Raw genomic sequence first — 23,340 nt, forward strand, 5'->3', positions numbered from 1 at the left:
CATTAGCTGCCAGAGTCCCCCCATAACATTAGCTGCCAGAGTCCCCCCATAACATTAGCTGCCAGAGTCCCCCCATAACATTAGCTGCCAGAGTCCCCCCATAACATTAGCTGCCAGAGTCCCCCCATAACATTAGCTGCCAGAGTCCCCCCATAACATTAGCTGCCAGAGTCCCCCCATAACATTAGCTGCCAGAGTCCCCCCATAACATTAGCTGCCAGAGTCCCCCCATAACATTAGCTGCCAGAGTCCCCCCATAACATTAGCTGCCAGAGTCCCCCCATAACATTAGCTGCCAGAGTCCCCCCATAACATTAGCTGCCAGAGTCCCCCCATAACATTAGCTGCCAGAGTCCCCCCATAACATTAGCTGCCAGAGTCCCCCCATAACATTAGCTGCCAGAGTCCCCCCATAACATTAGCTGCCAGAGTCCCCCCATAACATTAGCTGCCAGAGTCCCCCCATAACATTAGCTGCCAGAGTCCCCCCATAACATTAGCTGCCAGAGTCCCCCCATAACAGTAGCTGCCAGAGTCCCCCCATAACAGTAGCTGCCAGAGTCCCCCCCATAACAGTAGCTGCCAGAGTCCCCCCCATAACAGTAGCTGCCAGAGTCCCCCCCATAACAGTAGCTGCCAGAGTCCCCCCCCATAACAGTAGCTGCCAGAGTCCCCCCCCATAACAGTAGCTGCCAGAGTCCCCCCCCATAACAGTAGCTGCCAGAGTCCCCCCCCATAACAGTAGCTGCCAGAGTCCCCCCCCCTAACAGTAGCTGCCAGAGTCCCCCCCCATAACAGTAGCTGCCAGAGTCCCCCCCATAACAGTAGCTGCCAGAGTCCCCCCCATAACAGTAGCTGCCAGAGTCCCCCCCCATAACAGTAGCTGCCAGAGTCCCCCCCCATAACAGTAGCTGCCAGAGTCCCCCCCCCTAACAGTAGCTGCCAGAGTCCCCCCCCATAACAGTAGCTGCCAGAGTCCCCCCCCACAACAGTAGCTGCCAGAGTCCCCCCCCCATAACAGTAGCTGCCAGAGTCCCCCCCCCATAACAGTAGCTGCCAGAGTCCCCCCCCATAACAGTAGCTGCCAGAGTCCCCCCCCATAACAGTAGCTGCCAGAGTCCCCCCCCATAACAGTAGCTGCCAGAGTCCCCCCCCATAACAGTAGCTGCCAGAGTCCCCCCCCCATAACAGTAGCTGCCAGAGTCCCCCCCATAACAGTAGCTGCCAGAGTCCCCCCCATAACAGTAGCTGCCAGAGTCCCCCCCCATAACAGTAGCTGCCAGAGTCCCCCCCATAACAGTAGCTGCCAGAGTCCCCCCCCATAACAGTAGCTGCCAGAGTCCCCCCCCCATAACAGTAGCTGCCAGAGTCCCCCCCCATAACAGTAGCTGCCAGAGTCCCCCCCCATAACAGTAGCTGCCAGAGTCCCCCCCCCATAACAGTAGCTGCCAGAGTCCCCCCCCATAACAGTAGCTGCCAGAGTCCCCCCCCATAACAGTAGCTGCCAGAGTCCCCCCCCATAACAGTAGCTGCCAGAGTCCCCCCCCATAACAGTAGCTGCCAGAGTCCCCCCCCCATAACAGTAGCTGCCAGAGTCCCCCCCCCATAACAGTAGCTGCCAGAGTCCCCCCCCATAACAGTAGCTGCCAGAGTCCTCCCCCCATAACAGTAGCTGCCAGAGTCCCCCCCCCATAACAGTAGCTGCCAGAGTCCCCCCCCATAACAGTAGCTGCCAGAGTCCCCCCCCCATAACAGTAGCTGCCAGAGTCCCCCCCCATAACATTAGCTGCCAGAGTCCCCCCCCATAACAGTAGCTGCCAGAGTCCCCCCCCATAACAGTAGCTGCCAGAGTCCCCCCCCATAACAGTAGCTGCCAGAGTCCCCCCCCATAACAGTAGCTGCCAGAGTCCCCCCCCATAACAGTAGCTGCCAGAGTCCCCCCCCATAACAGTAGCTGCCAGAGTCCCCCCCCATAACAGTAGCTGCCAGAGTCCCCCCCCATAACAGTAGCTGCCAGAGTCCCCCCCCATAACAGTAGCTGCCAGAGTCCCCCCCCATAACAGTAGCTGCCAGAGTCCCCCCCCATAACAGTAGCTGCCAGAGTCCCCCCCCATAACAGTAGCTGCCAGAGTCCCCCCCCATAACAGTAGCTGCCAGAGTCCCCCCCCATAACAGTAGCTGCCAGAGTCCCCCCCCCATAACAGTAGCTGCCAGAGTCCCCCCCCATAACAGTAGCTGCCAGAGTCCCCCCCCATAACAGTAGCTGCCAGAGTCCCCCCCCATAACAGTAGCTGCCAGAGTCCCCCCCTATAACAGTAGCTGCCAGAGTCCCCCCATAACAGTAGCTGCCAGAGTCCCCCCCCATAACAGTAGCTGCCAGAGTCCCCCCCATAACAGTAGCTGCCAGAGTCCCCCCCCATAACAGTAGCTGCCAGAGTCCCCCCCCATAACAGTAGCTGCCAGAGTCCCCCCCATAACAGTAGCTGCCAGAGTCCCCCCCCATAACAGTAGCTGCCAGAGTCCCCCCCATAACAGTAGCTGCCAGAGTCCCCCCCCCATAACAGTAGCTGCCAGAGTCCCCCCCCCATAACAGTAGCTGCCAGAGTCCCCCCCCATAACAGTAGCTGCCAGAGTCCCCCCCCATAACAGTAGCTGCCAGAGTCCCCCCCCATAACAGTAGCTGCCAGAGTCCCCCCCCATAACAGTAGCTGCCAGAGTCCCCCCCCATAACAGTAGCTGCCAGAGTCCCCCCCCCATAACAGTAGCTGCCAGAGTCCCCCCCCATAACAGTAGCTGCCAGAGTCCCCCCCCATAACAGTAGCTGCCAGAGTCCCCCCCCATAACAGTAGCTGCCAGATTCCCCCCCATAACAGTAGCTGCCAGAGTCCCCCCCCATAACAGTAGCTGCCAGAGTCCCCCCCCATAACAGTAGCTGCCAGAGTCCCCCCCCATAACAGTAGCTGCCAGAGTCCCCCCCATAACAGTAGCTGCCAGAGTCCCCCCCCATAACAGTAGCTGCCAGAGTCCCCCCCCATAACAGTAGCTGCCAGAGTCCCCCCATAACATTAGCTGCCAGAGTCCCCCCCCATAACAGTAGCTGCCAGAGTCCCCCCCCATAACAGTAGCTGCCAGAGTCCCCCCCCCATAACAGTAGCTGCCAGAGTCCCCCCCCATAACAGTAGCTGCCAGAGTCCCCCCCCATAACAGTAGCTGCCAGAGTCCCCCCCATAACAGTAGCTGCCAGGTTCCCCCCCCATAACAGTACTAGCTATAGTGAGCTATAACAGTGACAGTAACAGGGCCCTATTACACAGGAAGATTATCATTGTCAAAAATTGTTTTATTTTTTCGAATTTAAACAATAATTGTTTTGTGTGTGGTTGATCGCATCTATTAAGCTGACCATAGACTCATTGTTAGTGGTGCACTAAATATTCACTAAGGGTGCGTTCACACCTACAGGATCTGCAGCAGATCTGCAGCAGATTTGATGCTGTGTTCAGTTATTTTAATGAAATCTGCTGCAGATCCTGTAGGTGTGAACGCACCATAAATGTGCACTTCGTTCGTTCTTTTGCTGGGATCAGATGAAATAAGGACCCTATTACATGGAGCCACAATCGCTGAATCAGGCCGATTCATCAGATCATCGCTCCATGTAATGAAGGCAACAATCGGCTGATGAAAATGATGATCGGCTAGTCGGGTCTATTGGTTCTAACCTAAAATCATCGGCCACCGACGTGTAATATATATGCAAGAATGTGTAAAGAAAATAAGCTCATACATACCTGCCCTGGTATCTTCCTCGGTTCTGTCTGCTCCCCGCAGCAGCCGCTGAAACTTCAGAGTCGGTCTCTGAAGTGACAAGCTGCTCAGCCAATCACTGGCTGAGACAGCTGCAATCGGTGATTGGCTGCTATGCAAGAGATAGTATAGGGTCCAAAGTGATGCCACAGAGGAGGTGGAGAACTACATTTATGTTCAATGTAAGCTGGGATCAGGGTCAGTGGCGTGCGAGGTGAGGGGCCTTTCAGGGAAGGGGATGAGTTAAGCAAAGTATGTAATGTTTTAATAGTGGCGTATAAAAGAGGGTACTGAGAAGAAAGCGATGGGGGCATAAGATCAGGTTTCCATAAGCAGATCTCATATGTAAGTGTCAATAGGGTACGTTCCATATCTACCCATGGTGATGTATTCTCAGGGTATTTGAAAACTAAAGTGCACCATTTGCTTAACACAGAAGCTGTGTGATATGTGCGTAAATCAGGAAGGTTAAAACCACCATCTTTTCTTCTCAGTTTCAAGTGTCTATGGGCCAACCTGGGAGTTTGTCCCGCCCAAAGAATAAAGAAAATGCTCTTTGTGCTCCTTTAAAAAAGGAGGAAGGTATCAGAATGGGGAGGTGTATATATATATATATATATATATATATATATATATATATATATATATAGCAGGCAAGCACATTAAGATAATGCTTTCTCCCCATCCATGAAATGAACAGGATTTTCAGGGATGAGAGTTGTCATCATTTTATTAAGGAGGAGGGTATAATTAGCCGCCAATAATTTAGTGGGGTCAGGGGTTATATTAATTCTAAAATATTTTATGGAGGTAGTGGCCCAAATAAAAGCAAGGTCAGTTTTTTTTGCAGAAATCAGTAGTCCAGGCAATTTTAAGAAACATTGTAATTGGGTTTATTAGCCGAAAAATGCATTTTTATCATGGAAAAGCAGTTTGAAGCTCTCCCCTCTGTCTTCATTGTTCTCTTATGGAGAGGGGAGGGGTGGAGGGAGATGAGGCACCAAAACAGGACAACAAAGAGTTAATTTACAGCTACATCACCGGGCTATCTCCTCTGACAGTCAGCACTGATCTCTCTGACCTCTCAATATCGCTTTCACACAGCGCCCACTGTGTAATCCCTTGTTCTCTGCTGGTGACTAATCTCCCTCCTCCCCTCTCCTCCCCCGACTGATGTAAAAGAGTTGAGATTTCCTGATAATAAGCAGTGAGGAGGGTTGGGGGGTCTGGGGAAAGGCTTTTTGAATGCAGATAATGGCAGATTTGCCTAATAAACCCAAGTACAAAGTTTCTTAAAATCGCCTGGACTATTGATTTCTGCAAGAAAAATGTAATTACAGTGACACTTTAAATCTGATGCCACACGAAAGGAATGTACATTTTTGTATTCCTAATGGGTTTATATATTTCTTTCTTCAGAGAAGCTGCCAGACACGTCCTGTCGCCAGTAAAGAGTCTTCTGTACAGGCGCGTGGAGCCAGTGAGGCCGGCACACAGACTGAATGGAGACAAGACCAGAGGCTTCTGGATATTGAACTTGGGGGTCTTCTAGATTACCCAGGTGTAGGAGACTTTCTAAAACGTGTGGAGGAAGACATGATCCGAGAACTGAAGAAAAACTGGAGAAGTCACGCGTTTGATGGTTTTGAGGTGACCTGGGAGGAGCAGAATCCACAGGTATTTGCCTATAGAGAGCCGGCATGTTCTTTGGTTCATGTGTCCTTGCAGCATGTTTATAACTTGGGAAGGATGAGGCCTAACACACTGAACTCAGTTCTTTTTTTTTTTTTTTAAATACTGAATTGTTTAAAATTTCTTGTGCCTGTCATGGGGGGATACAGCACCAGTGGTTATAGGCTGTGGCCACTAGGAGGCGACACTAGTAAAAAAAGTAACCTAACAAGCGCGGGCAATAATACAGTAGTCAGCATTGGTCCACACCTTCCAGAAGTGGTCCAACTTAGGACAGCTCCAAAAAATACGTAGGAGAGAGCCCTCTTCCCCACAGTTCTTCCAGCACATTTGCGAGGCCTCTGGGAACATCCTATGGATGTGGCTAGGGTCCAGCGAGAGAGCACCTTATATCCTGCTTCGTTAAACCGGGAGGAAATTGAAGAGGAGTGAGTGCATGTATACACCCACTCAACCGGTGCTGCAGAGAGAGAGACACCTAGGTCATCCTCCTGTGCCGACTGGTAGGGAGGACAGAGTTGCTCTCGTGGGAAGCCTAAGATGGCATAAAGAAGGTAGAGAGAATGTCGGAGGTGGTTGGAGCCCATTCAAAAGGGGTAAGTGCTCGTGGGAAGGAGGCCGGGGAGGGTAAGAAAAGAAGAAAATGATGAAGTTGTAAAGCTCTCCAGAACTCTGTGGATCAGGGATCCGTAAGATCCTTGAGGTCTGTAAGGGAGGGCCACGAAGAACCACAGAGAAAGTTTTTAGCCCTGAAGCAACCCATCTTGAATAAACTGTGGAACACAGGGTCTTCAACCCCTGACGGAAAGGCTGTGTTACCCAGGACAGAAAACGAAGGAAAGGGGTGAAGAGCACGAAATCCAGATGAAAGGTGCTTATGGCAAAGTTTCAATGTGGGAGCTATGGTAGGATTAGCACTAGGGAAGCCCGTGAATAAAGCCATTGGGGAAAGAGCCGCTTCAACGCTTAACCAGAGTCTGGTCAAGGTGTGCCTGTGCCAATCCGAAACCCTGGAGAGATGTGCTGCGGCTGAGACAGTGGCAGAGGATAACCATATGTTATGGGTTACTGATTTTTATAAATTTATGTTTACTCTGAGTTTATTAACTTTTTTTCCAAGTTATTACAGAAGACAAGAAAAACACATGATTTTTATAAATTTATTATATAGTTAAAGTTTGGTGTTAAAATTACCTCTTAAAGGGATTGTTCACACACCTGATTTCTGTATCACCATATTCAGTGGAGACGTGACTACTCATGGCCATTGCCATCTCAGAAGACAATAATAAATGGCGTCACTAAAAGCTTCTGTTCTTCCCTGCGTGTGTCTTGTGTGATTAGGTATCCTGCTTGCATAGTCTACAGTATCCTGAGGCAGTGGCTGAGCATCTTCAGGTCACCAGTGTTACTTGGAACGCCACAGGATCTGTCATCGCTTGTTCTTATGGCAGGTAAGATAACAACGTAAAGGAAGTTTCCCATTATCACATAGTTTGGGAAGTTAGTAAAGTACACAGTATAATAAGGCCCAGGTCATTATACATTAAATTAGGAGAAATCTTGGTTGACACATAATGTTCCTAAGAAAATTACCTTAACATCCTGTGCCGTATAGGTAGGTAACAGGTTAGAGTCTTCAAATCTGCTGTTGGTTTCGTCCAACTAGTGTTTGCTATAGTTGAGATTGTTCATTTTTACCAGCTAAGGCTGCATTCACATGTCGCGAATCCACGATCACAGACAGTTTTAGGAACCATTAAAGCGGATGCAGCCATTCACATGATCTGTGCCACGACCCCCACCGCGGTCCGCACCAGGAAAAAATCCCGCCACCTGGCAGCAGAGAATATGTGCGCTCCTGGCATCACATCTGACTATTCACCTACTCCCCTGTGTCAGCCGGCTTACTCGTTTACCAGAAGTGACCTGGACAAAGCTGCCTCCTTCTGCCGGCAGCGTAGTCCAGGCCACTTCCGGTGAGTGTGTGTTCACAGAAGATCAGAGTGAAGAGAGGGTAAAGCATCCGAGTCTTCAGGGAGGGCAGATCATGCAGGCTTTAGGTAAAGAGAAAAGCAGACACAGGCAGCCTGGGGGATAGTATGAATCTCATAAATGGTGTGCAAGTGTAGAGAAAGCACCAATAGCAAAGTCTGCAAGCTGGGGGGGTGACTGCTAGAGAAGAGATTCTTATGACCTGAGAAGGGAAATCACTACAAAAACTAAGCTCTTCAACAAATCAGCATCCCAGACGGACAGGCCACATAACAGAGAAAAATCCACAGGAGAAAAGTCCAAGGAGCAGCACACCGCATACTGTACAATATTTGCAGCCGCCGCTGTGAAAATGTTTGTATTTATGAGATATGCCCATAGTAACCAGTCACATCTCCATGTCTCAGATTGATCTGGTAAAATAAAAGCTGAGTTGTGATTGGTTAGTATCTCACTAATATCTCACTCTCACTAATCGGAGTATTTCCTTATGGTACATTCACATGTACAGGATCTGCGGCAGATTTGATGCTGTGTTTAATCATTCAGTTACATTGACATCTGCAGCTTCAAATCTTCAATATCAAATCTGTACGTGTGAAAGTAGTCTCTGAGAGACACCACCTTTTTTTGTCATTTTCAGGTTAGGAGACGGAGATTGGAGCACAGAAAAATCCTACGTCTGCACATGGAATCTGGATCGACGAGGCTTCAACCCTAACCACCCTGATGCAGTGCTTGATGTGCCCAGCTCTGTCATGTGTTTGGCATTTCATCCCTCCAGACCGTCTCTTATAGCCGGTATGTTCAGTATGGAGTGTAAGGACTTTACCCCTTTTCCTCTCTGCAACATGCAGGTGTAGTGACTGTGAATTGAGTGGTTTCTGTAGTGCATTGTGGTCACTCACTGCCTTATAGAAAACAGAGGCTAAATAACATACATAGCTCTGCTATGTCAGTTTTTTTTCTTACTGTAAGCTAGTTTCTCATACGTCTCTTTTGCCAGGTGGTCTTTTTAATGGGGAAGTTCTAGTGTGGGACACAAGTCGGTCAGATGACCCTCTTATCGGAAGAACTGGGCTCTCAATAGACAGTCATATGGACGCTGTCTATCAGGTAATAATAGAAGTTCATATGAAATGACATTTGATTTCTGAGAATCAGATATGATCTGGACAAGGCTTCTATGAGCAGGATTAGGATACCTAGACTGGTGCATGTGTATAGGGTTACACCTACTGACCCTCCAGAGGTCCATGCTGTGGCAGAACTACACTGTCCTAGCTAGAAACTACCCATAGGACCACCCATAGTCAGTCACTTTCTGCGCTAGATGTGCACATGCTATGCAGAACCAGGGAGGTGGGCCATTTTCTTTCATTCTAGTGTATCCCAACCTGGCACTGCTTTATGATCTCTCATACAGAGTATATTTAGCTGCTGGGAGCATTCTTTTTTATATAGGCACCTTTAATGTTAATTCCCCTGGTCCTAGCTATACCTCCCTACCATTATCTGTTGTCTGACAGGTTTATTGGCTTCAAGAGGTGCCCCAGTCTCACAGGTTGCAGGTTGGGAGTGTTTCTTCTGATGGGAAGATCCTAGTATGGCAGATGGAAAAGGAAGGACAGCTCACGCTGCACAACGGGTTTGCTCTGGTTACTCAGCAGATGCCCAGTAACTCAAAGATGAACAAGGTAAGACGAGCGCTCAGAGAGTGATATGCGGGCCCTTCTGTGCACCGGAAGCCGGCCATTTATTGTAAACCCCTGTAAGCACAGATCATGTCTTTTTAGCAAACACTTCCTAATGAAGTAACACATCTAGATCACAGGGACGTGTAAAAAATATTGCTCAGTTGTAGTTTCATTTTAGAGACCGCCACAATTCAGGGGATCAAATGGAGATTAGTGTGCTTTACTTCTTCTGTCAATCCTTTCCATCCTGCAGGCCCCATAATCGAGCATAAAAGTCGGCGAGTGAAATGTGCTACAACATGCTTTTCCCAGCTTGTTCTCATCAGACGGGGTTTGAACACTCAGACCCTGGCCATACAAACATTTACTATGACATTTACATATTGACAGTGCCTATTTAAGTCATCTCAAACTATTGTTCGCAGCTCTGTATGTGGGAAAATGGTATCTCACAGTCACACTGGCCATATACATTAGATTATAGTTGGCGGAAACCATTTATTTCACTAGCATTTGCCATCTACTGTGAATGGGGGCTTTGTGACATTCCCACAACATTTACCAACATCTCCAGACACATTACCAGGTTGGCTTGATGGGTATTGGCACATTCATTTAGGCATATTGACTTCCCTTTGTTCTCTGGGAGTTAAGCTGCTGCCGTTAGAGTGGCAATGACTTTCTCCTTTCACCCCATTCAGTAAACTTGCTTGTTAGTGGGGTTGAGAGAGAGAGAATGTCCTTCAGCTGACAGCTCACTAAAATCTATGGAAGCCTTAGGGTCCTTTTACACAGGCTGATTATTGGCAGACAGGAACCCTCACTGCTTGGCCCAGGTAACGGACCAGAGATCAGCTGACGACTAATCTGTATCTCTTGTAAGCTGATCGCATCTTTAAAATAACGCCAAATATATCAGTGCAGCCCCGCCCACCTGATTATCGAGACGTGTAAATAGGCTTAGTAAGCGAACGCCGATCTAGCAGATCAGTGCTTGCTTACATTGCCTGGTTGGGCCTTGTAATATGTCTCTTAGAGTCCAGCCACAGGCAGCAATCTTACCAGCCGACCTAACCTGTAACAGTGTCTAGTAATGCTGGTGACAGATGACGGCAGATTTATTATTAAGTAAGTCATGATTTTTCTGAGAGTCCCTTTTTTTTTTCTTCCCAGCATGGCCGTGGTGACACATCAGTGGGGGTGACATGCCTCTCCACATCCCATTTTGATCCCAGTGTATTTGTTGTTGGAGTAGAAGGCGGCTACTTGCTGAAGTGTTCCAATACAGTCCAGACAGCAGCCCTCACCAACATGGCTTCCTCTGTTCCACTTAAGGCCCCGGCTCAGTTTACTTTCTCCCCTCATGGTGGACCTGTCTATTGTGTTGATTGTTCTCCTTTCCACAGGTAAGGACCCTATTACACCTATAGATATTTTACAGAAGCTCATACCGACCTGTCAACTCATTTCTCGTTTCCTCCTTGTTCCCGCTTGCTGCCCTGTGCTATTACATTCACACACACAGACAGTGAGTGGGGAGCAGCAGGAAGGGCTGCACGAATGATCCTAAGATCGTTCAGGCGGCCCCTTGAAGTCAGTGGTGGTCTGCTGCTGCAGCTCCTCTTGCATGGAGCGGCACGCTGCAGACCATTGCTGAGCTTTCAGCAATCAGCTGACATTGTGCATGTGGGCCGATCATTGCCTTTGACCATGTGCTATTACACTGAGCGATTAACGGTCTGAACAGTCTGTAATCGGCCAGGTAAGGCCAATAATCGTTCAGTGTAATAGGACCTTAAGAAAGATTACGTAACATAAAGGTGGCAGTAGTCTTAATAGTTCTTAAATGGAAACTGCCACTTTTGATGTGTCCTAGAGACTGGTCGAAGACTGGTTGTTTTATTCCCCAATGATTGTTAGGGACAGGAGAAATGTGCCTACTCTCTTTCTCTGGCTCACTGCCTTTTCAGTCTTACTTTAGGCGACAGTCTCCATTTTAAGTCAATGAAGACTCTGTTGCAGCGAGATCAGTGGAGGTATGAATACTCAGGCCACAAACGATCAAAACTTGTCTTTGAAGTGGCATCTTCTAGACTGCTGTCTACATGGGCAAAGAAACCCTCTTGCTTCTTTTACTGTGGTGTAAGTGCTTGAGGAGGTGGTCAGAGAGATGAACACCGCCAATGCTGCTGCAAAAGGAAGTGGGAATGTGTTTATACTGATGTATTGCACTTTATGTCTTTGTGTCAGTATACAGTGCCACTGCCATATATTGTGCACCAGCCAATAAGAACATCTGCATGGGGAGCCATGTCAGGCAGCAGCCGTTCTGGGGTTTGTGCTGCCTGACACACAGACAGGGCTGTTCTCAGTTACATGCATGTAAAATATTCAGCTTCTCATTTTATCTTGTGACATGATGCTGACATCCCTTCTCTACGAGTCTTTCTTGTAATAAAATTAAAAAGCAGCAAAGCTGCTGAGCCGTAATGTACAGTTATCTCATTCATGTCATTGGAAAGACATACAGTAGATGATGGGTGTAGGGTATGTCAGCTGCCACTAGGAGGCAGACACTAAGCAATGCCGTAGTAACTCTTCCTATCAGCTCTATTCCTTCTGCAGACATTTGATAGAACTGTATTGAGCTTGGTGTCCATAGGTGGCAGGTGCATTTTACCTTCCTTCCCATTTAGGTTGGGAATACAGGGTTGGATAGGTCAGCCTGGTCCCCCACTAGAGGAGGTAGAACCGTGTAGCCTTTTTGGTTGTCTGTCTTACCTCCTAAAGAAGAGCTGGGTCACCTGTCTGTCCAGTTCTCTACCTCTTCCTGTGATCCGGCCTACAAGGTAGAATTTTTTTTCCCTGCACATCCACATCGCTTTTTTCTAGTCGGTTTCCTTGAGCTGTAAGGCTCTATTCACACATCTGTAATATAGGGTCCATGCATGAACTATATACTACAGACCGGACCTTGGAACTCCAGGCAACATCATTCAGTATAATGCAGTGAGCTCTGAAAGTGTTAGAATGATACCGTATAGCCAGACACCACCCCCAAACTCCTGGTACCGTTTGTTATTTTTTCTCAAACCATGCCTGGTGCGGGGATACATCTGCTTCCTGGGGCCGGTATTTGTGTAAAAAGAAGTTTTAATCTGGCTTTGTGGGACAGCACAGTGTCAAAGGGGTGGGGCCCAGGCCTACGAAAGATGAATTTCTAGTGCAGGGAGGGAGGTGGTGCTGCAGGCTTAGGGCTCCGCCCCTTTGACACTGCACCGCTGACATAGAAACTGTTTTTTACACGAATACCACCCCCAGCCCCTTTCTTCTACGCTGTAGCCCTACTTAGTGTGTGTGGAGCACAACGGGGTTTTCCCTATTAGCTACGTGCGGAGTCAAGGTGTCCGGTGCTGGTGCCGAATTGTGTTTGCAGCCCCAGGAAAAAGATAGTTTTGCATGGATTCAGAAAACCTAAAAAACATTATCTGGGGGTTTGGGGTGGTGTCTGGCGATACAGTATGGCTTTAAATGTTTGCACTATTGTTATGCGGAGATTTAAAATCATTTGCAGCTCCTGGAATCAAAATAATTCATGATGTCGAAAGCTCCAAACTCCATTCCATTGCACAGTCTGTATATACGGACCATGCACGGGTCATGTAAATAAGGCCTAAGTGCTGCAGTGATTGAGCAGAAGATGCAGTCAATTACAGTCTCTCCATTTGCATCATGAGGCCTAGATTAAAGGGGTTTTTCAGGATTGGATAAACCTAGCTGCTTTCTTCTAACAACAGTGCCACTCCAGTCATCAGGTTGTATGCAGTATTACAATTTTGCTCTATTTACTTCAAAGGACCTAAGGTGCAACACTGCGCACACTGAGGACAGCTGTGGCCTTATATTCTCAAGAAAGCAGCTTTGTATTTTTATTTTTTCTAATCCCGGATAGGCCCTTTAACAGCTTTTGTCTATGATCATGTGACATTAGACACTGCTTCACTTGTGGGTGATCTGCTGTAACATAACAGTGCCCACGGTGTCTCAGCTCATGCTGTGATAGAGCCAGAAGGGCCTGTAATGACAAAGGGGAGGAAGAAGTGGTGTGACCCCTTAGGTCTCTGTCTCACTGCTCTTCCTGACACACAGATGGCGCTCAAGAGCACAAGTTCCATTGCGGATTTTTTCTACAGAAAGCACTAGGAGGGTCTGGATTTAGTTTTAGAGGTAAATGAACAATCTATATAACTTTTTAGGACCTTTTATAATGAAAAAGAAATGTATTGTCCCTTTACCTTAGTGTCTTGCAGCAGAGGTGTAGCTGGTAGGAGGCATTTCTATTTGGTTTAGTATTGCTTCCTACTGGCAGCGGGCATGATTGTGTCCCCCAGTGAATGTACTTAGAAATATTTTCTATGATTGATAACGTTTCTTTCTGGATGTCTTTGTAGAAATCTCTTCCTGAGTGCAGGAACAGATGGACACGCTCACCTGTACTCCATGCTTCAGGAGAAACCCCTCACCTCCCTGCAGCTCTCACAGAAATACCTCTTTAGTGTCCGGTGGTCTCCAGTGCGCCCCTTGGTTTTTGCAGCAGCTTCCGGAGAAGGTAGGGACTTGAGACTCCATTAATATCACTCATGTCAGACCCAGTCCAAAATTGGGCATCTGAGTTAGGGTCCTATTCCACGGGCCGAGGAGGGCCCGATCAACGATGTAAACACTCGTTTACTGGGCCTATTTCACGGCCGGATTATCGTTGAGCGAGAACTGCAAGGACATCATTACCGATGTCCTTGCAGTATCATACATTACCTGTCCAGGCTTCATCCCCGGGTCCCGAGCGCTCTATCTTCAGAATGGCCGGTCAGCTGACTGGCCACACTCAGCCAATCACAGGCCGCGGCGGTCCCGGCCTGTGATTGGCTGAGCGCTCCGTCAGCTGACCAGCCATTCTGAAGATAGAGTGCGCGGGACCTGGGGATGAAGACAGAGCGGAGGAGAAGCCTGGACAGGTAATGTATGCTGCTGCTGCTTGTCAAATCGTCGGCCGCGCACTGCCATTCAACCATAGCGATGCGTGGTGGGGGAACGATGATTTTAGGTCTGGCCTTAAATGAACGATCAGCCGGTGACACGATCATCGGCTGATCGTTCTCTCTATTTCACCAAACAATAATCGGCCGATTATCGTTACTGTGGAATAGGGCCCTTAAAGGGGAACTATATCAGCAGGTTAGACCAATCTAATTTCCCTATTGTACAGGAGAGACAGAGGAGGAAGGTATGTCTCTTACCTTTCTCCTTGGCACCGTTCCGGTGCATTGACTGTATCCTATGTCATATGTGCAGGTCATTGATGTATATGGGAAGCTTCATTACAGGTGAGACTATATTAACATTACACTGTTCCACTGAAGGAGAACTTCTGCTCTTTGACTTTGGAAAAAGCTCCCAGAGGCCGTCACTGAGCATAAAGCAGACGTCCAATGAGAAGCCTGTTTACTGCCTGGAGTTCAACCGAGTGCAGACACAACTCCTGGCTGCTGGAGACAGTACTGGTGTGGTGAAGATTTGGCAGCTGAGTTCTGACTACACAGAGCAAGGAGCCCGAGAGATGAACTTACTAGATGAGCTGGCCGGGGCAGTCACTGACTGAGACCGATCTATTCCATATACCATTTGTAAATATAAAAGAATGTAAATAAAATTCTTATGCATGGGACTTGGCATTCATACTTGTTCCATTAGAAACTTATCTACCTCTTATATAATACTTGTATTGCATTTGTATATGATATTGCATTTGTATATGAATTCATACACTCAAGAGTGTTTAAAGGAGTTTTAAGGATTCTCTGACTTTCTCATGGAATGGGTGTGGTATAGATCAGTAAGTGAATGTGCTGAACTGTAATACCACAAACAATCTCTTGCCAGGTGGGGTGCTGTTTTAAGAAGAATGCAGCCATGTTTTTTTTTTTTTTTTTTTTTAAACCCTAGATGCCTTCTTTAAAGTGAATGGTAGATGCAATTCATGTAACAAATTGCTGACATTGTTGGATACTTTAGGTCAAGGAGACATATGCTACCTTTCATATATCTGTCTGTGCTTCCAGAATATAGAAAATGCTTTTATTCGGCACTGAAAAGTGTCAGAGAGGGGGGCGTGGCTAGCTATGGTGGTGTGAGGACGCTGCTTCCCTGAGCTCCGGTCCGACGGTACTCCCGGCACCGATTGCAGGCCTCACACATGGGGAAAACGACCAGGAAGACAAGAAAGAAGCCCCTCACTCAGCCCTCATCACCTCAGGCGGACATTGAGGCGTATTTTACCCGCTCCAGACCCCCGTCCACCTCTCAGGAGATGCCGGCACCCGCCGCCACAGTCTCTGCTGCAGCTGCTGCATCCCTGGCTGCCCTCCCTCCGGAGTTCCGCTCACCTCCGGGACTGCTGCCTGACTCCCCGCTGCCGACAACGCTCTCCGGGGATGTGTGGGGGTCCCGCTCTCTCTCCCCGCAAGCTCCGGTCTTCCAGCCCGCCACCAGACAAGATGGCGCCGCCGACACGGCCTCTCCTCATGGCTCCCAAGATGGCCGCCGCGCCGGGGACGCAGGCGACATTGCCCGGCGGCACTCGCCACAGGTGGGATCCCCCATGCCCCTGCCAACATCCAAGGGCCCCACAAATCCCCCGCTCCTGCCGGTCAGCCTGGCGCAGCCTACAGCTGCCACGCCGCTGCATACCCAGGCCCTTCACCCTGGACTCATTTCCCCACCCCTGGAGGCAGCCATTTTGCAAGCCGCCCTGGACTCCCAGCACATTACAGGGAGCTCCCCTGCTGTTACAGCGGCCCCCCAGTCCACCCTCTCCCTAATGGATCTCCCTGCAGGAGATGGGGGTACCGCTTCAGGGACAATGCTGGTACCGCAGACTGTGTCCACATCTCCTCCCTGCCATGGAGTGTCCCCCAGCCCCTGCCATTCCCCACCATGTGCCTCCTGGTCTGCTCCTCCGCCTGCGGCCATATATCACCCTGTGCAGCAGATGAGCAGTGCGGTTTCCCCCTCCTGGTCCACTGGCTCCTCGTGGAACACCTCCCCGCCGCACTTGACTACAGTCTTCAACGGGACTATCCTGCCCTCTGCCATGTCACTGTGCCCTCAATACATCCAGGATGCTGCCATTAGCTCCCCAATTCCGGACAGACTTCCTAATAGTCTGGATGCAACGCCAGCAATCCTGCGATCCTGCACCTCTCCTCTGACGCCCTCTGGCACTCGCTCCCTTCCTATGCTGCAAGCCCCTCAGCTGCTGACAACGCCGCAGCAGGCGGCGAACGCCGACAAATATGTGACCATGGCAGACTTGCGCTCCCTAGTCTCATCCCTACCTACGAAAGAGGACTTTACCACCTTGACTAAGCAGATAGTAGCGGAGTGCAGACAAGAGTTCGCTCAATTCCGGAAGGATTTGTCTTCTCTTTCTACTAAGGTGACTTCCTTGGAGGCCTCTGCCGACTCTACTTCTTCCAGTGTCCAGGTGTTGCAAGCCCAAGTCCGACAACACTCGGATCAGCTCTTTACTCTACAGCAGCATATCGACGACGTCGAGAACAGGAATCGGAGGAACAACCTCCGCATCAGAGGCCTCCCGGAGACTATACTCCCAGGGGACTTGTTTGGTGTTCTGACACTAATTTTCAATGATCTCTTGGATCGCCCCCCAGACAATCACATTGAGCTTGACCGGGCGCACAGGGCATTGAGACCCGTTAACTCCGATGACCAACGCCCACGAGACGTCATATGCCGGGTCCATTTTTTCTCCACCAAAGAGGAGATAATGCAAAATGCCAGGAGAAGACGCAAGCTTTTCTACAAGGACAGCCAAATTTTCTTGTTCTCTGACCTATCCCGCCACACATTGGCGCAAAGAGCTGCCCTGAAACCGCTCCTATCTACACTCCAGGACAGGAACATCCCCTACCGATGGGGTTTCCCATTTGCCTTATCAGTCCGCAGGGGAAACAGGTCAATCACTCTACGTTCCCCAGAGGACCTACCTGACTTTCTACAGGAACTAGACTTGCCCGATGTGACTTTGCCGGAATGGCCGACACTCTCCTCGGCCCCCCTGAAGCGACCACCGCTACGACAACTGTCGGGCCCCCGCAAGGACCCTCCGGGAGGCCTACCCCCGAGAAACCCTAGGCGCAGACCCGTCAGGTCGCCCGACCGTGTGGTGGAAGAAGAAGGAGCTCATCTCCCTGCCTCTCACACCTGAGCTCCCACTTTGCATTCACCTGTTTTGTTTATCTAACTGGTTCACTTGACTTATAGGCATGGGGCAACCCCCCGTATCTGTTCATATGCCTCTGTGCGTCTTCCTCGCTGTTTTCCCCCTAATGTTTCTTCTTCTAGCTCTTCCATGACTACCCGTTTTACTTAAATCTATATTCTCCATATTTTTGTTAAGTTTGCCTGCCTTCTGTGCCTACACTAGCTTTCTTTCACAGGACCTAGGACCGGTCCTCAATCTATTCTTTGTACTCACCTACCTACCTACCTCTTTTTCCCCAAATAGGAGGGAGACAGCCCTGGGCCTGACCCAGACGTACTGTCTCTGTTGTTTAGTTTCCTCTAGTTGACGCAGCGGTTGCTTTCCTACTGCTCATACCGTGTCTTATTTTACCTTTGTTACTCCTCTTTTCCCTCCCCTCCTACCTTCTCCTTTTGTGTCATCTTGTAGCTCTCTCTCAACAACTTATTTCCTTTTATCTCTCTAGGGCAGTCCATACGACCGTGGTGGGAGCACGCACTGACCGTCCCGGACACCTCGGAGCACCCCCCCCCCCCCCCCCCCCCGATTTGTAAGTAATGGCAGAACTACATATAGCCTCCTTTAATGCTAAGGGATTAAACACCCCAGAGAAGCGCGCCCAAATACTGCATCACTTGCACAAAAAAAATGTACATATAGCGTGCTTCCAAGAAACCCATTTTAAGTCTGGCCATGCCCCGAACATCAAACATAAGCACTACACACAATGGCACTTTGCCAATAACCCAGAGTCGCGGTCCAAAGGCGTGGCCATCGCCATACATCGATCGCTTGCTTGCTCGGTCATACAGGCTACCATTGACCCGGACGCACGATATATAATACTCTCCCTTTCCATAGCTGGGCACGAGTTTACCCTCATAAATGCATACGCCCCTAACCAAGGCCAGACAAGCTTTTTGGTGGAGCTGGTCGATCTGGCACTGCCCTTGATTCGGGGGACTGTTGTGTTATGCGGGGATCTGAACATGACCTTGGACCCTACCTTGGATAACTCTACAAGCCGGTCCGGACTCTCCTACTCCTCTATTAAGAGGGTCAAAAAAGCGTTTCTTCAGCTCCAGTTGTGCGATGCGTGGCGGACTTTGCACCCCACGGATCGTGACTACAGTTTCTACTCAGCCCCGCATGACACGTACAGCCGCCTGGACTATGTCCTGGTCCAACACAGCGCCCTGTCCTGGTTGACCTCCTCTACAATAGGCAACATCCTCTGGTCGGACCACGCCCCGGTTCTTTGTTCCCTGCAACTACCCAACCTGACCAGATCGGCCTGGTCTTGGAGGTTAAACGAATCGCTGCTCACTGATGTAGCTTGTGTCTCAGACCTTAAGAAGTCTATATCGGATTTCCTCCAAGACCACGCTGAGGACCGCACTGCCCCTTACATTAAGTGGGAGGCACTTAAATGTGTCCTCCGTGGAGTGCTCATAAAAAAAGGGGCGCAGCTGAAAAAGGATAAAGCGCTCAAACTATCCCGAGCGCTCCAGACGGTTTCTCGGCTTGAACTGGCTCACAAACGGGCACTCTCTGTGCCAATTCTTAGGGAACTGCAGGCGGCTAGGCTTGAAGTCAAGCGCCTGCTTGAGATCTCATGGGGGAGGGCACTTCAGGTGTGTAGAAGTCGTTTCTATGAATATGGCAACAAGAGTGGCCGGATGTTAGCCAGGTCACTGAGAGCGCGTATGGCCCATTCCCACATTCCCTCCATTAAAACTGGAACTAGCTCCATTGCTCGCACCACTCGTGACATAGTAGATCAATTTCGCTCGTACTATTCGCAATTATATCACCTCCCACCGCCATCTTCCTTCTCTCCCCCTATCTCACCGTTTCCTACCCTCGCGGCGGAAACCATTGCTTCGCTAGAAGAACCATTCTCCGAAATTGAACTGGCCGCGGTTATCCAAGACTTACCGGGTGCCAAGAGCCCGGGCCCAGACGGCTTCACGGCCGCATTTTACAAGGATTTTCAGTCCCACCTAGCCCCGCTTCTTCTACCAGCATTTAACTCTATATCTCCGGACACTCCCTTTCCCACGCACTCCACATTGGCCCACATTGTAGTTATCCCCAAGCCTGGCAAGGACCCCCAGCTATGCAGTAGTTACCGTCCTATTTCCCTCCTAAACGTCGACCTTAAAATCTACTCTAAAGTCCTGGCCAATCGCCTCAACACCCTATTACCATCCTTAATTCACCCGGACCAGGTCGGGTTTGTGCCGGGGAGGGAAGCCAGGGATAATACCATCAAAACCATAGACATTGTGCATTATGCTCGCTCACAAAAGATCCCTCTAATGGTTTTATCCTTAGATGCCGAAAAGGCCTTTGATAGAATTTCCTGGCCCTCCCTGGCACAAACCCTCCGTGATGTTGGCTTGGGCGAAGTGTTTTCCTCTAAAATAATGGCCCTTTACCATACTCCGACGGCCCAATTAAAAGTCAATGGACTGCTGTCAGACCCATTCACTATACACAATGGCACCCGCCAGGGATGCCCCCTGTCTCCTCTTCTCTACGCCCTGGTGATGGAATACCTGCTGGCCTCCATCCGAGCGGACCCGAACATCCACGGTGTCACTGTGGGTAATATGGAGTATAAATGCTCGGCTTTCGCTGATGATCTCCTGGTCTACGTCACCGACCCCCTCGTCTCCCTACCCTCTTTGATGGCCCGATGGTCGGATTTTGGCGCATGGTCCAACTTTAAATTGAACCTAGCCAAATCGGAAGCCCTCAATGTCTCTTTAGCCCCTTCACTAGCTTTATCTCTGCAAACATCCTTCCCTTTCCTTTGGCCTACAGCGGGAATCACATACCTGGGTATTAAACTCCCCCCCGACCTCTCTTCCCTTTTCTCAGCTAACTTCAGCCCTCTTCTTTCTCAGTTTCGTAAAGATTTGGAACACTGGGATCGCCCTGAATTCTCCTGGTTTGGCAGAGTCAGCATAATTAAAATGAATCTACTGCCCCGCCTCTTATACCTACAACAAACCATCCCGATATCTATCCCTTCCTCATTTTTCCACCAAATTCAACGATGTTTTGGGGCTTTTGTCTGGGCCTCTCGACACCCTCGCCTCAGTAGGCTGACTCTTGCAAGACCCAAACTTGGAGGGGGGGCGGGCCTCCCGGACTGCCGTTTATATTATCTGGCGTGTGTACATGCCAGAATTCTAGACATGATTCACAATGAAAGCTCAAAACTGTGGGTCCGCTTGGCCCAAGCGCTTGCCTCCAAATCCTTAGCCACGCTGCCATGGACGTGGTCCCCCACGCTTTCTGATACCGACGCTATGTCCTTCGCCACCCGTCACACGCTTGCGTCCCTCCGGACGGGTAGGTCCACTTCTTCCCTAATTGACCCCCTGGGCCCTTTACTGCCGATTACAGATCACCCGGAGTTTCCCCCGGGAGCCTCCTCTGATCTCTTCCTGGGATTCTCCAAGCGTCACCCTTTGAGATTTGTCCAGGTATTAGATAAGGGCGCCCTTAAACCCCTAGCTGCCATCCTCCCCGCTGATACCCCTGTTGCGAGAGCACCGTTTGCTTATATGCAATTAGCCCACTTCCACTCTATTGTCACTAGGGGCAAACATCTCTCCCGTCCCCTAACAGACTTCGAACGTCTATGTCAGGCATCCTCTCCTCCGGCACACGCCATCTCCACTATATATGGGATACTACTCTCTGCTAGATCTGAGGAGCTCCCCCCTTTCTGTGGGAAATGGGAAACTGAGATTGGAAAGCAATTTTCCGTGGATCAATGGTCCCGCTGCTTCTTCCTCACACACAAAACGTCTATTGCAACAAAAGCGCAGGAGACATGCTATAAAATCTTGTCCAGATGGTATAGGGTCCCTGTGCTCTTGCATAGCTGGTTTCCCTCGATTCCGGATGTGTGTTGGAGATGCAGCGGTGCACGGGGGACCATGGTACATATATGGTGGGGGTGCCCTAACCTCCAAACATTTTGGAGGGCGGTTTTATCCCTTATTTCCGAGATCACGGGTGTTGTCATCCCCAACACCCCGGAGTCCGTTCTGCTGTTTATGTTTCCCATGGCTCAACAGAAATACAAACGCTCCCTCGCTCGCCACTTGCTACAAGCAGCAAAAACCGTAATCCCAAGACACTGGCGTTCTGCAGACGTCCCGTCTCTGGAAGAGTGGTTTAAGGAGATCACCCATACTCAACATATGGAGGACCTCCTTTCGCTCACACCGAAGGCGATCTCAACTTACACCTCCACCTGGTATGCCTGGATGGACTTCGTAGCCTCGCCCCGCTACCAGACAGTTGGCCTAGCACAACCATGACCAGTGGCCCGCTCCTCTCCTTCCCCTCTCCCCCCCCCCACCCCCCCTCCTAGAGAGCTCCACCCGTGGGCGACCTGGCTCCGGGGCGTCCGGGCTCCTTATACCCGCTCATCAGCCACCACCCGGGTATGGATTGCACGTGAGTAATTACTCTCTTAGCACTTTCATTGGTTTTCCCCTTCTCCCCTCTCCCTGTCTTCCCCCATGTCTTTCTCTCTTGTCTGTCTAAGTTGGTTAATTGAATTATCTTTGTTCTTTATCTGACCGAATACTGGTTTCTGATTGGTTACCGATAAGCACTTAGTCTGTTTACTAGTTGCCTAATGGCTTATCGCATTGGTCACTATCACTTGCCGTTGCAGTTGTCTGCACTTTCATACGTTTTCACTTCTCTAATCGCATACTCATTATGTACCCGATGTACCTGTAATTCTTATTTTGGAATTGTGTGTTCTGACTGTGCTTTTTACTCTACTGTTTGTATTTCCTGTTATGAAAAAAAAAAAAAAAAAAACTTTAATAAATACTTGAATGAGAAAAAAAAAAAAGTGTCAGAGAGGTGTTTCCAAGCCCCTGAATACAGAGAGCCGCAACACTCCCTCCACTCCCATCTCTGACCCTACTTGATTGACAGTCAGCTGCAGGCTGAGCTCCAAACAGAGTAAGGGATGGGAGAGGGAGTGAGGAGACAGGAGCTTCTGACACTTTTTCACTGGAGAATAAAAGCATTTTTCCATGTAAGCAAAGATGGATTCATGAAAGGTACCAAGAGTCTCCTTGATCTATCAGCTATCTAGCAGCGTCAGCAGTTGGCACATGCATTACATCTGACAGATCCACTTTAATGTATAACTGGTAAATTACACATGGAAGATTCAGATGCACACAGTTTTCGCTCTGTATAAAGAAATAATAGAAAAAATCCAAAACAGAAACATGTGCTGTGGCCTTTACATTTGAGGCATATATTGTTATCTGCTGTGGATTTATCCTGAGCAAAACTGCAGGTAACATTTAGTTTTTGTTTCCCTGTGCTGCGTGCCCACCCCTGCTGGAAGCAATAAACCAAACCCCATGAGTAAAGACACAACACCTTGAACTACTAGCGTTTATTAAAGCACACTGCTTATATTGCTTCTTCAGGTGGCTAAATCCAAAGCTAAAACATTGACGAGACAGTGAGGACACAGGATCGGAGCGAGAGGACATGCACAGCCAAAGTCAGCAGGCACAAGCAAGGGCTTTAATTCTGCTATGTCAGTTCACGAATAGCGAGCGTGTGAATTCCACATAGTCGTACGCAGAGGGCAGCTCCCGACCCTTACTGTCCATGTATGGTTTCATGTGTGAGATGCAGTAATCTGCCTGTTCACGTGTAAGGTTCTGAAAAGGAATAAGACGGAGATTAAAGGCTTGTTGCACATAGTCATGACATGGCAGTTGTATTGCAGTCAGATGTTTGTATATTGTGCCATATCTGGGT

The 23,340-nt window shown here is 49.4% G+C and overlaps 2 protein-coding genes across 8 annotated transcripts in view; one reads left to right on the top strand and one right to left on the bottom strand.

Annotated features, from left to right (window-relative positions):
- The window catches only part of DYNC2I2 (dynein 2 intermediate chain 2), a 56,372-nt gene extending 41,456 nt beyond the window's left edge, over positions 1–14,916 (top strand). For all 3 annotated transcript variants that reach the window (XM_069943079.1, XM_069943080.1, XM_069943081.1), the window contains exons 2-9: positions 5,227–5,484; positions 6,844–6,953; positions 8,138–8,295; positions 8,501–8,610; positions 9,024–9,191; positions 10,365–10,597; positions 13,643–13,800; positions 14,612–14,916. In XM_069943079.1, coding sequence (XP_069799180.1) covers positions 5,227–5,484; positions 6,844–6,953; positions 8,138–8,295; positions 8,501–8,610; positions 9,024–9,191; positions 10,365–10,597; positions 13,643–13,800; positions 14,612–14,850 — 1,434 coding nt within the window. In that variant the 3' untranslated portion in view covers positions 14,851–14,916. The remainder of the gene's footprint in view (positions 1–5,226; positions 5,485–6,843; positions 6,954–8,137; positions 8,296–8,500; positions 8,611–9,023; positions 9,192–10,364; positions 10,598–13,642; positions 13,801–14,611) is intronic.
- Positions 14,917–22,951: 8,035 nt separating this feature from the next.
- The window catches only part of SPTAN1 (spectrin alpha, non-erythrocytic 1), a 40,915-nt gene continuing 40,526 nt past the window's right edge, over positions 22,952–23,340 (bottom strand). For all 5 annotated transcript variants that reach the window (XM_069986106.1, XM_069986105.1, XM_069986104.1 and 2 more), the window contains one exon: positions 22,952–23,240. In XM_069986106.1, the coding sequence (XP_069842207.1) occupies positions 23,115–23,240 (126 nt within the window). In that variant the 3' untranslated portion in view covers positions 22,952–23,114. The remainder of the gene's footprint in view (positions 23,241–23,340) is intronic.

Source organism: Dendropsophus ebraccatus, chromosome 10, assembly GCF_027789765.1.
Source record: "Dendropsophus ebraccatus isolate aDenEbr1 chromosome 10, aDenEbr1.pat, whole genome shotgun sequence".
In the NCBI taxonomy this organism is placed as follows: domain Eukaryota; kingdom Metazoa; phylum Chordata; class Amphibia; order Anura; family Hylidae; genus Dendropsophus; species Dendropsophus ebraccatus.